Below are 18,445 nucleotides of genomic sequence, written 5' to 3' on the forward strand. Positions count from 1 at the left end.
ATAAACATCACTGAAACCACTGAATTCAATAGAATTTCACAACAAACTTAAGTTTCGGTTTAGTTTTTTTCATTTGGTCACCCACGTAAATGTTTGCTTTCTGTTTATATAACTCACTTTTTTCTCTTCCTCCCAATGCTTTATTATATAACAGTTAGATGGTTCATTACATAAATGTTGTTTATATTGGGGAAGTGTCGATTCAGATAAACTTTCTGGGATTATCAACCCAGGTTGAATACTGCATGTTAACACATTCACATCAGCTACAAATAAGAATTTAGCCTGGGTTACCTGTAGCCTGCATCTTGGGGTGAGAAAATGAACTACTTCAAGACCGGCATAGATTTGCTTTGTCTATTTGACCTTTGTCCTAAATTGAACTGGAATTTAAGAACCACTGATGCATCCAAGCCTGTATTGTCCTTGGGGTGTTGCATTGAAGTACAATTCTGCTGCACCAAAGGGGGCCTAACTAGGATTGCAAAACACTATCACGAGCTGCCCTGCTTTCAGCTGGCCCTCGGAGGCAGGAAGTTGGCCTTACATGTCCAGAAAACATCTAATATTCTTTTGCCTAAAACCTCCTGCTTCAGACATTTACCGTTTGGTTCTTTGCATTGGGCCTCCCCACATTTGCGGCGCCCTTATCTGGACAGTATCACACTGGCAGACTGAGGATAAAATGGCCTCCCGTTGTGTGTATTGGCTCTGTGAGTGGTGAATGTGTTGGGTCTCTCTCACAGACATACACATACTCAGACACACAAAGGTCCTCTTTTTTAGACCCTCATGTACTCTATTAGGATTTATTACCTCAGCTTTGTCCCCAGTGAACACGTCTGGTCTATGTTCAATACTGGTGGCAAACTAGAGGAGGGACTGAAGGAAGGCAGGTAACAGTTAGTCTGGGGCAAGGGAGCGTTACTGACATTACACAGGTGAGCATTGTGGAGGACTGAAAGACTGGATTGATTCAGATGGGGGGAAGGGTTTGTGGGATATTTATCGAGCCTTCAATCTAAAAGTAACAGAATTCTATTTTTCTATTTATCTATTGTCTGGGCGCATTTACTGTGCTTGTGAGCTAAAGCTGACAGACACATTCCAATTCATATATCCATCAGACCTTAGCAGTGTGCAACAGGATTACATGTTGCCAGCCTTTCATTCAGGGTTTTTTGCTCTCTGTGTGAATATCAGAACAAAGTAGGTCATTGTGGTCAGTTTTCCAATTATAGGCAAGCATGTGTAATTTACTGAGGTAGATGAAATGGGGAAATGTAAATGTAAACTAAAGGAAAACCTGACTACAGAGATCAAATTTGTGAACACTCGTGCAATCTAGAAATATAGATTTTATAGGTGTGTATATATACACACATTTCTGTGTGTGTGTGTGTGTGTGTGTGTGTGTGTGTGTGTGTGTGTGTGTGTGTGTGTGTGTGGGTGTGGGGGTGTGTGTGTGTGTGGGGGTGTGTGTGGGGGGGGGGGGGGGGGGGGGGCGCTTGTTAGCATTGCAGGAGGCCTTCTGCCTCAGACAGTCTGGTCTAGCCAGTCAAACTTGTCATTATATCGGACACCCATCGCTTGAGTTGTAAAATACACACACACACACACACACACACACACACACACACACACACACACACACACACACAGAGAAAGGCCTTGTGAGTTCATAGTATAATAACTACCTGATTATGCTGTAGGGTTGTGAAAATGTATTATATTGTGCTGCCTAAGTGTAACACCATTTGGTATAGGTTTTCAAAATATCTGTATCCCATATGGTTCACACTGTTTTGGACCTCCTGTGGTCATTTTAATTGGTTCTCCGTTTAATGTGGAACCTTCAGTGATGTCACATGACAGCCAGCTAACATGGGCTGTAAGAATATAAACTCACACTCTCCCATGAATAAATTGTGAACAGACACAATTCACAGTAAATTTTGCTTTTACAGACAAAAGTTTATTATCATAATACATTTATTCAGATTGTATTATATTCTATTGTTTTTAATATTAAAGTTATATGTGTTTTCTTGTACATTTGTTTATGTTCTATCGCAGACTTATTACGCTCTCTGTGACCTCTGATATGCTCTTGTTGTTCTGTTATAAAACATTTCAGAATTCAGCATAAAATAACAATAATTGTATCTTATTTTCGAGTGTCACAGCTCTTTCACTTTTTATTCTATAATGATAATAATGCAGGTGGACATTTTCTCAAAGTTTCCAGTTGGGATGCGTCTTAAGTAGTAACAACATTTGCCACACTTTAAGTTTCTATTGTACTACCGCCTTTGTAGTTTCCCATAACGCTTTTCACTCATTGACCTCTAGCATTTGCACACTACAGTGACTTATTCATTTTTCCATGTTGCCAATATATTGATGTGATATTAATCTACTTCCCCTCCCAACTGCACTGTCTTCCTCAGGTCATGGAGAGCATTCACCCTTGTTAGAAGTACTACCTAGGACAAAGCCAGCACGTGAGTGGTGGTCAGAGGGTGCTTAGCTTAAGTCAGCTGGTGGTCATGTGTGAAACTGTGGTCTGATGCCCACCCTCCCCTCAGCGCTGGCCATGGACGGGGAGAACTACCTGCATCCAGAAGGCCCTCAGCTGGACAGCAGCTTGTTCTCTGTGGCCTCCTCTAACATGGAGGTACAATATTGCATTTATTTGTATCCATCTGGTCATTCACTTAATTTACATACTTTTTTTTTGTATAGACAAGTCCATGTGTACGGCAATTGCACAGAACTTTTTTGATGGCCCTTTTATATGAGTTCATTTTTATAGAGTTGAAATAAATTCTTTTGAAGTTGACTGAGGCTTTACATGCTTTTGTATTTGGACATTTATAACATTTTGTCATGAGTAATGGCCTAATTTTGGAGTTTTAGGTATTAAGAGTATCATTTTAATTATACTATGGATCATTTAAAATAGTTTCAAGTATATTATAACTGAGCAATGCTTTCTTACTTTGGATATAACAGTGTTGAATGACATGCTAACAAAGCTAGACTTGGTTGAACATACACACTTTGCCCACTATCTCATATCCTGCAAGTAAATATACTTCAGCTGTACATAAAATCTAAAGACGCAACACCTCATACATTTATTATTAGACATCTCTGTGGTAGGACAGGCACCCAGAGATGTTTGCGACACAAAGTGATAGTTGTGGTATTCATTGCTAGGCAGAGCTGGTAATCAATTATTTTCCAAACTCGAAGAGACCAATTATTAATGGGTCATGTCACCCAAATGTTCTCTGTTTTCTCTTGTAGATTTTTGCGACGCAGATAGTTTTATGTGCCAGAGGTTTAAAATATCTGCCACCTGAGATTACTGGGACTTTATTATTTTACACAAAGATAAATGGAATTTTGTTTTTGGTCTTTATAGTATTGAAAAATCTAATTTGGATTCAGATTTAATTCAAAAAAAATTCAAGGCCCACAAAACTGACATGATCTGCCATTCGAGATGCCTCTAAGGAAAACATTTTTTTGTCTAAAGTGACCTTTTAAATGATGATACCATTGCACCATAACAAAACTAAATCAGCATATCAGTTACACTGCCCGTCAAGCTGAAGCGTGTCCTTTGATGATGATGTCATTAGTGACAGGGTTAGATAGCTGCTCATCCGATCATCTGATCTACTTCAAAATTGGTGGGGGTATGGCCAATGACCCAAGGAATTGCATTCGACCTTGACGTTTTATGGATGAGTTGTAGTTGGGAGAACAGCAGACAAATGTAGTTGTATTCACAAACTTTCACTTCAGTGCATGTCAAAATGCACTGGTGTGATTGTGGAGATAGTGCTCTCATTTCGACATAACAAAAGTTTGATACAGTTTGTCAAAAGATAGACCACTGGAATGACAAACACGTGAATTCTGTCTTTTTCATGTAGCATTATAAGCACTGGATATGTTCATTGTTATATTTCTATCCATTCATCAGTGTGACAGATTTGCATTTTGTGTGTTTCAGAGTTCAATATATGCGTCCTCTGGATCCTGGGGATCCTTTTCTCAGCAGGCTGGATACAGCATACACTGCCCTATGCAATCTGGAAACCAGTAAGTAGATTTAAATCTGCACACACTCTAATACTATTTGTTAAGAATGATAGTATATCAGCTGAAATGTAGACAATGACAAAATATCTTTGTGCACCTAAAATGGCGGATGTTATTGACGTGTTTCTGTCGTTGTGAAACTACACTTTTCTGAAGATGAAACTACAAGAAGCGCATCTAATAGAGTACTTCGCCCTGTGCTTTCTTAGCAGGTTGATTCATGCAGACTAAACATGGACAACATGGTGAAAAATATGTTTTCATTACCATTGTTGGAATTGAAATATAATAAATTATATATGCTACGAAACTGAAATGAAAAGGTTGTCACATTGATAATGTTAGCTCACGTTCCTTTCCACTCATATTTATCCATATGATAATCCATATGGCATAACAGGGAAATGCTTAATAGGCATGGGTAATTTACATGATGACTTGCACCCCTTCTGTCATATTCATATTCTTCTTCTACTTTGGATTGAATTGTTTAAGTTCGGGCATGCCGTTGCCGCAATGAATTTTGGGGCGTCTATTTCTCCTTTCCCTTGGCATAGCAAGGTCCAGTGTAGCCTATACTAAAGGAGATAGGAAAGGAACCATGGAAGCACTGTCCCTAAGCATTTAAAGAATCCCAACAGCTCTTATCGTGGCTGCTGATGAAATTCTTCCAGGTCATTTCACTCAGTTAGGAACCTTCCTGAGCAAATCTGACAATTTACAGTTGATATGATCCTATCATTGCTTTGGTGACAACTGGAGTGACCAAATACAACGAGGCCAACACATCAATCAGGCCAACACAGACTCAATTGCCAGCTCACGTCATTGGGGGCGGACTCTTTTATCTACCCTCCTTCACTTCCTGTAGTGGGTGGTCCAGCGTCAGCTTTACTAAGGGGGTTAATCTCAACATCTTGCAACTCAGCTCTGTTTTTATGACCTCACTGTTCAATGAGAGGTTTTTGTCTCTCTCTCTTTCTTCCCACATAAGGTGTGTGTGTGTGTGTGTGTGTGTGTGTGTGTGTGTGTGTGTGTGTGTGTGTGTGTGTGTGTGTGTGTGTGTGTGTGTGTGTGTGTGTGTGTGTGTGTGTGTGTGTGTGTGTGTGTGTGTGTGTGTGTGTGTGTGTGTGTGTGTGTGTGGTAAGCAGCTTCTCAACCATGCGGAAGCAGTTACAGTCCTTGTCAGTCTGCACTGCCTCCATTTTAACAGTTATTACATTCCAATACACATTCAGTGTATTTAACGTGTTCAACACATTTTCCTCCCTGATTTCAGTGTAGCCGGCCTGAACTTTGCTTGGCCGTAGTGAACACAGTTATTGGGGCAGAGAATGCAGGTTTCCTTTCTTACACAATCCAGCTCTTTTTTTTTTTTAGGTTAAGGTTGGTTTAATATCTACGTACATAGTTTCTTTTTGTGAAACCTTTCGAGTGTTTAGATGCAAAACTTCTAAAATGACTCGAGTTGCGTCATCCCCAAATGCCTCATACTAAACACAACTCGGGAACTGTTTCCTGAAGCAGTGGTGATTTGTATTGTTACTGCTGTGTGCTCAGTTCCAGTTCAAGCATCAAACGAGGTGAGATACCACTCTGTGGTTTTCAGGTTCTCTCAAAGTGAACTGTTCTGACATCAAGCTTGTTTTACAAGACCCTTATCTGCCACTTCATTTCACAATGTAGAAATGTGACCAAAGTCATGACGTCTCTGTGGTTATCTGAATGATCGGTGTGACTACATATCATCTACTCGTAAAAACCTTCATCTAGAGAGAACGGTGTCCTGTGGTCTGAAAAGGTGTTGATTCAGTTTTACTTTCTGTTAGTAGATGTTTTGTTCCTGAGCGACCTTGGACTTATTTTAGCAACGAACCAAGACTTGCGAGGTCAATGTGTAAGTTCAAATGTTTTGACCTCTGCTTTGAATTTGACCAAGTAAACAGGACAGAGGTCTTTATAGAGCAACTATTTTGATTGATGTCAGATCAGCCACCTCCACCTCACCTGCGCCTGGTGGGTATCTTGGTGAATCACAACTGAACTGAATCCACAACTGAGGCTTACATTCCATAGACATGCACTCAATGCTTGGTATCGTCCCCAGTGATGGTTCTGCATGTCCTGTACTGCAGCCATGCACACTACTTGCTAGTTAATCAAGGGTGCTTGATTATAGAGCTAGAACAATGCAAAAACAAATTTTCACTCTCTGCTACTTATAGATCATACTTTACCTGTTGACTGTTTAATGCAGTAAAAACTTCTATAGTGTTCAATATGTTGTTGGACTTTCTAAAGTATACAGTTCCTGTTGTGCTTGTGTATGTTTTGGTCACAAACAATTACAAGATGTAAAATAAGACCCGCTGTTTTGGATCTTTTCAGCAAACAGCTGTGACAGCTTGTGGTAGTTTGTGGTCACATCTGTCCAAAACAGCGTCTGGGAGGTTCTTTACAATGGAAAAAATAAGAAACACTCCACAGATTATATGTCTTGTATATTTCTGATTAGGGCTGAGGGTCAATTTCTTTTGAGGTAACGATACCTCAACTGTGATTTCGATCCTTAATGATACCAATGTTTTAATTACATTAAACATTACAGTACAAATCTTTGTTTTATTTTTCTGCTCCATGGCACATTTAAAGCAATTTCATAACATGAAAAATATGAACCGTTGTTCCCACATTGTGGTTTAACATCAATTGTCTGTTTCAAACCTTTTGTTTCAGCAGCACCATAGCATCTTACAACATAAAAATCAAACCTTTACAAGTTGAAATAAATTTAACTTATAATAAAAAATAACATTGTTTAAAATCTGCAATCGATCTAAGAAGAAAGATGGTACAAAAGAACCAAAATTATAAGAAAAAATGTATCGGTAGTTTTTAGTGCAAAAAGTGTCTCATGCTCCCTGCTGCATATGTAACTGTTAACACTTGTAAATATTCCAAAATCAACATGTCTGCTTTCTCGGGTAACAGACAGGCCCACTCCTGGCTAATGGTATCCCCAGCAGTAGTAAATGTATGCTCTGAGGGTCTGGATGATGCTTGAATACAGAGATACCTGTTTGCAAAGTCTCAAAGTATTGGCAGAGTGTCCAGTGGACTCACAGGGGATAGGGTAGACGGTAGACCTCGGTAGAGCGTCATCTCTTCCTGGACCTTCTCTGTAGTGCTGAGAATGTTCTCCGGTCTTACTTCAATTGCCATATCCTCCTCACGTGTTTGCTGATGTTATATCAGACAACCAATCAACTGTATTAAATCTATATTGAATCTAGGTACAAGCATGGTGAATGCTTATTGGCTCACACACGCTCTGATTTACTTGCTTTGATCTACTGCTTGGGTATTGAAAAATGACAAGTCATTTTTTGATACTCAGTAGGATAGGAGCATTTCAGTCAGTGCCAAAAAGGTATCGAAGTTCGTTACCCAGCCCTATTTCTGAATGTCTGTTACATGGTCAAGTTATCATTCTTGAAAGCAGTAGTGAATGTAAAAATGATTCTGTGAAGAGATTTTCTGAAGAAACATCAGAGGTGAGCTTCTTCATGTTAAGTCTAGTTCAGTTTCACCTGGGTGCCTGTACTATGGAGCGAGTTGGACATACCCAGGAAATGTTTAGTTATCTTGTATTACTTAACCTTACTTTGACCATCCTGAATAACATGTGCCACGGAGCTGGTCAACCCTGGGGTTTCCTGTCCGGTTACGAGCGCTTTCATGTGAAAGAGGCATAGTCTGTAATTACATCGTCAGAACCATAAATAAAGTTTTTAATATGATAGTAAAAGAAACACGGATACAGTGTTGACCACTGAGCAGGTCAGTTTGGTTTTAGCTACAGGTAAAGGGACATTCTTCAAAATGAAATGAAAATAATATGATCCAACAACTAAAAAAAAAAAGAAGAAACGAACCACCTGAAAAAATAAATAATATATATATTTTTTTATTTAGAGTCAGCCAAAAAAATATGTTAAAAAAGCACAGGAACTTATCAAGTTTACTATTTAGTCAATATTTTTGCCCTTTTGTCTGATGATGATCAAACTGATGAAGAGAGGCTGAAGTGATATCAGAATGTTTCTGCTGCTGAAGCAGAGGAGAGAAGAAGTTAATGGGTGGTGTCATAAATCACAACTGTTCATTCATAATCATGAGAAATATAAATCAGTGTGTGGATCATTGTTTCTATGAAAGAGATAGGTTTACATTTGTATTACTATCCATGGTCACAGTCTACTCTGTTGTGTCCAGCTGCAGTGATAAAATAAGAAGTAAAACACTGTCAGAGATTGTCAGGAATCAAATAATCTTTATTCAATTCATCAAATGAAGCTCTCACATTAATGAGTCTATGTATTTATTTAGTGTGATAAACATGATTCCACTCATCTATTGATCTTCATTATTTGTCACTTTACTCTAAACTCTCTTGTCCCTGATGGGATCCTGCAGAATAATGACTGTGTTTTTCCACCGATCTGATTGGTTAGTAGTGCGACTGGTGACTGGCTTTGATCTCTTATCTAGAACTTAACCTGCTCCGGAGCACGTTCAGCATGAGTTACCATGGTGGGCTTCGGAAGACAGAAAACCCAGAGTTAGACCTGAAGTTACCACGATAACCACAAATCCTCCTTTGTAGTACTGCCATCGCTGAGTTATTCTCTGTTGATCCTGCCTGCACACCCACACACTGGGATATTTCCCCATGTATGGCTCAAAGTTCATTTATTGCACATTGATGGAAGACTGACTCACATTTCATGGTTGTGACCATAAGGTAGGGTTCTTCCATGGAATCACAGCAGTTGGTTAGTATCTGGTGTCACTGTTTCCAAAATAGTCTCAGGTTGTTCAGGTTTGATAAACATCTTTCGTCTCTTCTTATTGAAATAGCATTATAGTCTTGATAAGCATTGAGGTTTTGTTTTCTTACAGTGAATTTCTTTGTCCTTTAATTAAAACTTGAATTCAGTTTAAATTACTTAACTTGTTGCTCCATAAAGACAGTTAAGACAGTAAGAAATTCATAGTATTTTAAAAACAATATTTTGATATGGCAAAAATCCACCCCATCAGCCTGAGATGCAGTAAAATAGGTTGTGTGCTGCACGAGGAGGGTGATTCTTAACTGGCAAAAGCACTAACAAAATGCTTTTTAGTCTCCACACAAAAATAAAAGCATTGATTTCATGATGGTCATGTCTCTTTTTACACTCACTTAAAGGGAAGTTTACTTACCAAGTCTATGCTGGTCTTAGTCTCACACTTCTGCATTATCCCTGCTAATACGAAGTGTAAGGAATGATTTTTATTTTCAATTGAATCATTGATTTTTCCATGTTATCTCACATTCTTCTGATGTGTAGGCGCCAGGGTGTTTTAAAGACTTGCCTAGTCTCTGGAGTGGTTTGAAGAGCAGCACGTAGAACGTTATGATTGAACCACATTATAATGTTTAAAATATACAGTATCATTGTAAATGTCCATTGATGGAAGCCAATGTCTAAACACAGCATTGTTACAGTCTGTTTCAAGCCTCAAATGAAAGAGATGCTGCAATAATAATAAGTGTCCTGTGATGATCTGTACACAACCACAGACCGTGCGGTAATGGAAGGCTACATGTGCACAAACAGTAAAACAATCAGTATCTTTGGCAAAAAGCCTCCAACCAGCTTTGTGTTGTTGGAAAGTAGCTGATGCTGTCCTGCCAAGAGTGCTGCTATAATAATATCACTGTCATATCACTGTATCACTAAATGGCCAGGAAGGGGATTTCCACTGTGGATGATTGTTACCATTCACTGCCAACTCATGACGATTTCTAGTTTGTATTCATCACCGATGAACATAATATTTAACCTGGCTTTTCCCAATGTGCAGACCAACGTTTCACTGTTTCATTCAACCTTCTTATTTTGCATGATTGCAGAAAACACAACCATAACAACCAAAAGTTACCACCAAAGTGAAGCAGACACCAATAGACCAATATTGAATTTTGCTGCATGTTATTTTTGTTTTAATCACAGCTTCCATGTTTTGGTAGAGTGGATTCTATACACTGTTTTGAGGGCTGCCCTTTCATCCTCTAGTTGTGTTTTGAACTTAAATCAATCAGTCTCACTGATCTCTGGCCTGTGGTTGAGGATATAGAGCCAAATCCTATGAATAGCTTTGGCCAAGCTCATTCTCTCTGAGCCCGAGCCCTGGCGCATGATTGGATGAGAGGAACATGGGATGGTACGCTTACAGTTCCACCTCGACAAAGGTTTAGTTTTGCTTTCGTTTTGAGTGTCAGCATAGTAGGTTATCTTATGATGACTTGTACTCAGCAAGAAACTGAAAATGTCCCTTCTTGGTGATATGAGGTCTGTAGACTTGTGTGATATTAACACTTTGCTAAAGCATAATAGTTGGTATTAACAGGAGGTGGATGTTGGATCTTCACTGCAGGTCAGAGCACTTCTAAATTCTCTATCCCCAGATTTCTACAGACGTCTTTCTCCTCTCCCTACCTCTCTTTCTCTCTGTCTGCTCTCTGCTTTTTCCCTAAACCTTTACCTCTCTCTGCCAAGTTAGACCCCTTTGCATTGTTAGGCACAGACTTAGAAAGATATGAAATGCGAAGAGTATTGTCACCACAATTAAATGAACAGTCTCTTCAATAAACTGAAAGTGTAAACTGAAGTTGTCGTAAACTGTTAAGTTTGTGTGATGTGTTGGAATTGCTCAAACAGTATGTAATGCTGTATCATAGGGTTGAAATTAAACCACTTGATCACATTATGGTTTTTATTGCCCCTTTCATTTCTCTACTGCAGCTGCTTATTGCACAGTAGTAACAGGCTGTGTTCGTACCAGGCAGTTGTAATGTGGACATTTATATGACGGTGAAAAAAACAGCATGTGTCAGTGGTACTTGGATGTGTAGCACTTAAGCAAACTAAGCCTTTTCTTTCTCTTACAGGCAATACCACTTTAACAGCAGCACTACCACCACCACTCCGGATACGCACATGGACGTGTACTCGGGATTCCCTGACGTGGACTTTTCCAGCCTCAACCTTCCTAGAAATGGAGATTTCCCTCAGGTCGGTGCACATTTTGGCCTTTTTATATATTTGCGTTTGAATAACACACACATGCGCGCCCACACACACATTGTAAAGGCAACAAGAGCCAGCATGAAAACACTCAACCTACCATACATACTCAAACACAAGTTGCCTCGCCTCCCACCCTGCTCTTTCATCTTGTCCCCCTTGAGTATTCAGCTCAACTTAATTTACCATAGAGCAGCCTGATTAAAGCCTAGTGTTGTCTAGACGACTGCAGCAGTACCTGGCCCGATCCTGTCAAGGCATGTCATTAATAAGACATTGTAATTTAACTTTCTTCTACACTTCCACAATGCATCTTCGGAAGTCAGTGCTATTTTCACTCTTGCTCAGAATAAGTCCACAAAGTGAGATATATTCTGGAACATTTTGAAGATGCAAGAATGCACTTGAGAAGTGTTTTGAAGCTCTTGTTAATAGTTTGTTGTCTTTAGGATTAATCCTACCCTGGAGATACAACTGAAAGCATAGACATTAATTCCAGTGAAATGCGTTGACATACACTGTGAAACAAAGGTGCAGCCTTCTCCTCGCTCACATACCCTACATTTCAAGATGGTTTTCATCCTCATTTGCATTTTCTATATCTGTGCAGTTTTGTGTCCGTCCAGCCAATTCCTTATAGTAAGCATTGTATGAATAGGAGCCAATTGTAATGACACAAGCCAGTGAGTTTGTAATCTGAAGCATATTTTGGCTGAGGCTGGATGAGGGCCATTATGGAGCCATATTAAAACACAATATGTTATGATAATGAGTTTCAAAGAAGGGCAGTCATGGGTTTCCAAGCAGAGTGGCAGTGTCCCCTTCATGATTAGCCTGTGTGACAAGAGAAAAGGCGAAGCAATCAGCGGTTTTCTTGGTTCAACATAAGGACAAAGCAGTAAATAATGAGGGAATGGGTGACGTTTAACAGAAATGGCAAGAGAAAGGGCATTTTTACCTTAATTATCCATTTTAACATCCTTTCACCGAATAATAAAGCATTTCCTTGATATATCACTTTAAACTGCTGATGACCCTGATTTTATGTCCCTATGAATTAAGTTATTTCTTGTTTAAAAAGCAGAGGTGAGTTTGAAATAGAAAAAACAAAAATAGTAAAAAAAAAAGTGCTGACAGTGGGGTACAAAGTATCCCTGTCATTGTTTCCGAGGAGACAAGTTCCTATTATTTTTTCAGTGCCTTGAAAGAAATCCACAGCTGTCCATATAGCTAGATGCCACTAGGTATGTGCAGCGTACAGGACTGTATATAAAAATGGACGTAGTCACCGGGTCCCGAAAATTTAGCAATTGCAGAGGTACCTGTAACCCGTATTCTCTGGAATCGGCAGCAGAGGCGACTCACTGGCTGCAAAAAGAAGTGTGTTTCTATAGAAGTCTATTAGACAATGTAATTTGGCTTTCGTGACATCGCTTTACACAAATGTTTGAAGCAAACAACGCAAAGTTGGTGCCACCTTGCGTCTTTGCATCGACTTTGTATTTAATCTGGTGTAAACACACCATAAGAGTTTGGTAAACGCTCAAGCCTACAATTTACAGTTTATTCAATTTGATGTTAATTAAGGTCAAGCAGGTTTACATTAGTGTGTCACGCACAGGAACGCATGCCAGTTTATTCTGGACAGGACAGTTAATGAATTCTCTCATCAGTGCTCATAAGTTAAACATCATCGGATATTCCCAGGTAATGTTAGTCTGTGAGCTTTTGAAGTGGTATTGGACGTGTTTGTTCATGCAGAGTTAGTTGCCTTCTTAAATTTCCAAACATGTCTGTTAACATATGATGTAGTTCACAATAGCACAAGTAGACTAAAGTTACACAGAGCAGTTTCACACCATTTTTGTTTCCACGTGTGTGGATGTGGAAAAAAGACAAATGATTAAAGTGATATGAAAATGGTTTGTGTTAGTGTTTTGAGCTGCAGGGGTTTCAAGAGCAAAGGCTTCACACGATGATGGCTTTCATTGACAAGAGAGTGATGTCATCACGTGTGTGGTGGTGCTGGCATGGATTCTGTGATTCACGTGGGGTTTCCCCAGTTTTCCATCTGCCTGTGTTAGCCCCGCTAGCTGTCCTTCTTGCAGGTAATAACAGGGTTATTATGATTATGTGATACACATTGGACGTAATCATCTGTGTACATATTCACAAAAGTCTTATGTGACAGTTCAAATTTATGCTTGGTTTGGTTTAAATGAGCTGCTTTGTGATTTGTGCATTCATGAGCAGCAGGTTTGGTTTCATGGTTCTGGAGACGTGGAATTTTCTGTAGTCTGTGCGGGAGAGGGAGAGAGATGTTTTGTGCTTGTGTTGTGCTTTCTCAGCTGTTCTGTCTGGGTTTGGACACTCCCTGCCATGTGAGGCATGCAGAGAAAATGTAAGTCACAGGGTCATCATGACTAATCCACTGCCCCACACTCAGCCCCAATTTTTTCTCCTCCATTTTCCCCCATCCATCACATGGCAACCAGGGCCGTCCACAATCAGAAAGCAGGATTTCTTGTTTTCTTGGCATTGTTGAACCATGACAGAAGACATTTAGACAAGTGTGACTGGGGAGAATCTTTGATGTGATTGTTTTTGTGATTATTTGTCAGGTGACTGCCATGTTTACTTCAGCCGGCTCACTGTTTCATTAGAGCAGAGTCACTCAGCTTCCCGAGTTTATTTATGCAGTTTAACAGATCTCTGTTGGAATATCCTCATATTGAGTAAACACACTGTTGCGGCATGTGGACAGGATGTCATTCTCTAGATTGCTGGTAACTTGAAAATAAGAGCCAAATGTTTGTTTGTGTTAGATTTAATAGACTCCCCTTTTAGACTCCATATCCCTTAGATTATCAGTCAATTACGATATATTATTAGGTAACAGCTGAAATAGAAAACATGGCCATTATACAATGACAGGGGAAAAAAAGGATGCCTCACATTTTTAATAACATTAAGTGTATGTGGACAATAGAACTGGGCTCCAGAAAGTGTCCTTAGTGTTCTAAATGACATCAATGTGTCTAGATGTATCTTATTATATTCTTTTGTAGATACTTTTATTAACATAAATCTAGACTTAAAGCTTAAAGTAATTGATCATTGATATGTAAGAATAAGATTGCATGGTCCTTTCCAGGAAACTAACCCAGAAATAACAGTCCTTTGTTGGAGTTTCCAGGAAATAAAGGACAACATAAAATAAAGCAGTATTAAAACACTTATCTTGGGCACAATTAACTAACAATGAACAATGGAAACTTTGACAAAATGAAGCTGAGGCTTTATCATGTTTGCTGATCTTCATTAGGTCTGAACAGGAATTAATGACAGGTTGTGGTTTCCATTATCTTGCTGAAATTATTCTAAAAAGAGCTGTCACATGGACAGAATGATACAAGTCCCACCAACAAACTCAGTACTGTGCTTTGAAAGTAGCTGAATCTTTAAACTCGTTCACTGTGGTTAAAAAAAAAACCTGCACATTTTGTCCCAGTCACATGTGCACACCTGCACAAGGTCTTGTTGGGCCAATTGTGGATCCAAAGTACATGAAGCTTTATGCAGAGTGTCGGAATGAAAACAAGACTTCTGGAAGACCAGAAAACAAGAAATCTTTCACTTACCACTCTGGCTAAACTCGAAGAGTGAACAGAACTCTGCAAGAATACACATTAACACAACTAGTGTGCATGCATGTGCGTGTGCGTGTGTTTGTGTGTACACACACCGCACCGGCATATGAACAAACAGTGAGAAACACACTGGCACATCAGCTAATATTATTAGTCTCATGCTCAGATTTGCATCAATTCTGCTTTTAGAGCTCTATTCAGTCTTGCTTTTTGTGGAATTAGAGTCGATGCAATTGCTAAATAGGTCATACCCAAAACTGTAACTCGTCCTGTAACTGTATGAAGCCATTGTTAGCTGCTCTTCATCATCTTTATACAAGCTAGAGATTTAAGTTCAATGTCGTTGTCAAAGGTGATGGCATCACTTTATCCATAATGCACTGCACATGTATTGAAAGTGGGAGAAAATTCCTCAGCACCTGTGTGATCAAGAAAAACATGCCTCTGTGTAGAAAGAATCATTCAATCCTTAACTGTGTTGGAAAATGTTGAGGTCCACAGATGCCGGAAATGTATGTATTTACAGGCTCTATAGCACATCCATCATTATACCCTTATCGTGCCAACAAGCATTATTCAAACTCCAATGGCCTTCAAACATGCTATATGTATCATGCTGCATAACAACGAAATCTTTAAAAAGAAATACGAAAAATTGCATTTTACATCTAGGAATGTCCAATTGATTTAATTGTACAAAATATGTATTGTTTTGAACTGTGAAGGAAACTGGCAGGCGTTTGTGCCTCAGGGTTTTACTTACCGGCACAGACGACTGTCTTGTTTTTCTTGATTTATTTCTTACGGCAAGCAAATCGTAATAAAAATCAGTTGGTCTTTATCAGTTACTTCCTTACAAGACACAAAGGGTAATTTGAATCACCTAGTTTACAATGGGATGTTAAAGGTTAATTTGACGGGTTGTAAATAGGTGCACTGTTTTGTCTAAGGTTGTGTTCTTGTGTGGATTAGTTTAGCTTTGAATGGTCTTGTTTGTATCTAAGAAAGTGAGCGTAGCGTTAGTTCAGGCAGGCCACGAAGTCAAGCTCAGAGATCTCTATGCCAGCCTACATCAGCTGATCCTCTTCTACGCATTCAATTGGCAAAGGTCATACAGTATTGCTCGCTCTTTTTAAGCGGGTGTGGCCTGCATACGCTTTCAGCTTTCAATAGCAGCCACTCCGCAAACCGCCTCCACCCCAGCACCTCCTTTTCATACTGTATCTGACTTAATCACTGTCATATGTTGTCATGATGCCTGCTCTGTTCTTTGCTGGGGGTCTTTATCTGCTGCTGTCCTTGCCTCAGGCTATCCACGTATGCACGTGGAAGGGCGGGGAGGTCCCAGAACAGAGCCCTACCGCCAAATATAACTAATGCACTTGTATATATTTTTTGTCAGTGTCTTTGTATAGTATTACATTATACAGGCAGTAACATAAGGTATATTAAACAGCAAAATATAGATAGTTTTTTTCCTAACATGACAAATAATTTCCTGTTGCATGGCACAGGTAGCATGTGTGTGCATATCAAGACTCCCCAGGCTAAGCTAGCAATAGTGTTTCCAGCTGAAGTATAACAAGAACCAAAAATCTAAGTGAATAGGAATCAATATCAAAACTGGAAATTAATTCATAATTACTAATATTGTTTTTGTGAAACAACAGGGGAACCTTGTGAATGTGCACATGGCAGCGAGGCTGCTTTAATACAATAATTGAGTTTGTGTGTTGTCAGTGAAGTCAGGATTTTATGGGTGGGTCCTTCTTTCTTCAGGCCATGGTGCAATAAGGTGCATGTGTCTGAGTGTTTGTTTTCTAAAGAAGCTCATTAATTATTCATCCCTCCCCAATCACCCTCTGTCCCCCTTACACACACACACACACGTGTATGCACACATAACCATTATTCTGAGGAATCCCACTCATACGATGACACCATGGACAGGCGCCACTCTGTCTCTGACAGTCTGACTCCCATTCAGTCCAGCGGAGTGGACATTACAGTACCTCAACACGCTGCCGTGACATCATTATTCCTGGAAGCAGGGTGTGTATGCTATCTATTCCACGCATGGGGGAAATAAATGCAATAAATATCCTCATTTATGTATGTCCATTTAACAGTTAACGTTCTTTAATGTCAGGAAAACTGATTTTACGACATTGACTTAGATCTACATCTTGGATTAGTTGAAAGAATCCATTTGCTATCAGATTCCCAGAATATTTTTTTATTTTTTATATTTCTACAAACGCGTCCCTGGTTCCAGTAAGCGATAATGTCCATCTGCGATGAGGTATTTGAATGAACGCCTGAAAGCCCCTTTGAATTGGCACTTTTGTAGCCTCCACTTGACCTGTTAATACATTTCTAAAGACTTCAGCTGTTTCTCTGTTATTTTCAGCTGTCTATGAAGTTTTTAGTATGACCTCTGTTGGCGGACTTTACAAAAACTATAAATTTTCCTGTTAAATCTCTTTCCGTGACAATAAACACAACAGAGCTGAATAAACAGCGGACTGTTTCGACTCTAAACTGTCACCTCAAGTTTGCTGGGAACTGCACTTCCATTCTCATTAGTAGTTTCCTTAACTTCTTTGCTTTTCTTCTTATCATCTTTTACACCTCTAAGTTATAGATCATTATTTTATTCAGTAATTCAGTAAGTACAAGAACAGAAGTCCTGAAATTGAGTCAGTGCCGACAAATAGAAAGACAAAGAGCAGGGTTTGAAGTAAGACAGACAGCCAGGCAGGGAGTCAATCTCTAAATATAATAATCATTAAATAGTGGCCCAGGCCCATCAAACATTGCAGTAAGCAGCAGGGTGTGAGGAGTGGCCAGGTCCACAGCACAAAACTGTTTACACTACAAATGCGGTTGAGTTACACCATGTACAGTAAAATGGGCCTGACTGCCAGTAACTCTAGTCACTTACCAACAAAAGCATCATTTCCTGAAAGCTCCTCCCCTCCTCCCTCCCTCTTCTCCCCACCTCTCCCCACCTCTCCCCTCCTCTCCCCTCCCCTCCGCTCTCTCACTCACGCTCCAACCACCTTTTTGAGCTCTGAGGAACTAGTCCTCAATCACTATGACTGAGCCTGCTATGCAAATGCCCGGCTGTCCTACAGAAGAAGGAAGCATGTTTTAGACGTGCCCGTGTCTCCGTTTGTGACAGCAGCAGAGTTCGTATGTGTGAGCTCTTTGCCCAGAGCGTACCTGCGGCAGAGGCAGATGTGTGTGTTGAACCAGAGAGGAACTGTGACAGGGCTAGTGAGAGTCCACTGTTGGGCTGGAGTGCACCAGCTGTAAGGTGAATACCAACACTTTGACCCACTCATGGAAGAAGCTCTCGCATTCAGGGATTCAAGGTGAAGCGGGAGTGTTTGAGTGTGTGTGTGTGTGTGTGTGTGTGTGTATTTAACCCCCTCCCCCCTATACTGCAGCGTTTGGACCCATGTCTCTCATGCAGATCTGGACTAAATTGTATTCACAGCTGGGACGACCACTTCCCAAGGTACTGGTACCGATTGCTTCTTT

At 39.9% G+C, this 18,445-nt stretch overlaps 2 protein-coding genes across 12 annotated transcripts in view; one reads left to right on the plus strand and one right to left on the minus strand.

Annotated features, from left to right (window-relative positions):
* Positions 1-7,349, minus strand: part of tm6sf2b (transmembrane 6 superfamily member 2b) — a 31,145-nt gene extending 23,796 nt beyond the window's left edge. The window contains exon 1 of one of the 2 annotated variants that reach the window (XM_035646565.1): positions 7,240-7,349. In XM_035646565.1, the coding sequence (XP_035502458.1) occupies positions 7,240-7,338 (99 nt within the window). In that variant the 5' untranslated portion in view covers positions 7,339-7,349. The remainder of the gene's footprint in view (positions 1-7,239) is intronic. The other variant, XM_035646564.2, reaches the window with a different exon arrangement.
* si:ch73-63e15.2 (protein strawberry notch homolog 2) overlaps positions 1-18,445 on the plus strand; it is a 59,587-nt gene that overhangs the window by 11,045 nt on the left and 30,097 nt on the right. For 3 of the 10 annotated variants that reach the window (XM_035646560.2, XM_047336590.1, XM_047336592.1), the window contains exons 2-4: positions 2,451-2,677; positions 4,028-4,116; positions 11,114-11,237. In XM_035646560.2, coding sequence (XP_035502453.2) covers positions 2,570-2,677; positions 4,028-4,116; positions 11,114-11,237 — 321 coding nt within the window. In that variant the 5' untranslated portion in view covers positions 2,451-2,569. Of the gene's footprint in view, positions 1-2,450; positions 2,678-4,027; positions 4,117-7,520; positions 7,671-8,733; positions 8,921-10,564; positions 10,600-11,113; positions 11,238-17,975; positions 18,277-18,351; positions 18,423-18,445 lie in introns of those variants that run through there. The other 7 variants (XM_047336591.1, XM_047336594.1, XM_047336596.1 and 4 more) reach the window with 7 other exon arrangements.

This window comes from Scophthalmus maximus, chromosome 13, assembly GCF_022379125.1.
Source record: "Scophthalmus maximus strain ysfricsl-2021 chromosome 13, ASM2237912v1, whole genome shotgun sequence".
NCBI classification, from domain to species: Eukaryota; Metazoa; Chordata; class Actinopteri; order Pleuronectiformes; family Scophthalmidae; genus Scophthalmus; species Scophthalmus maximus.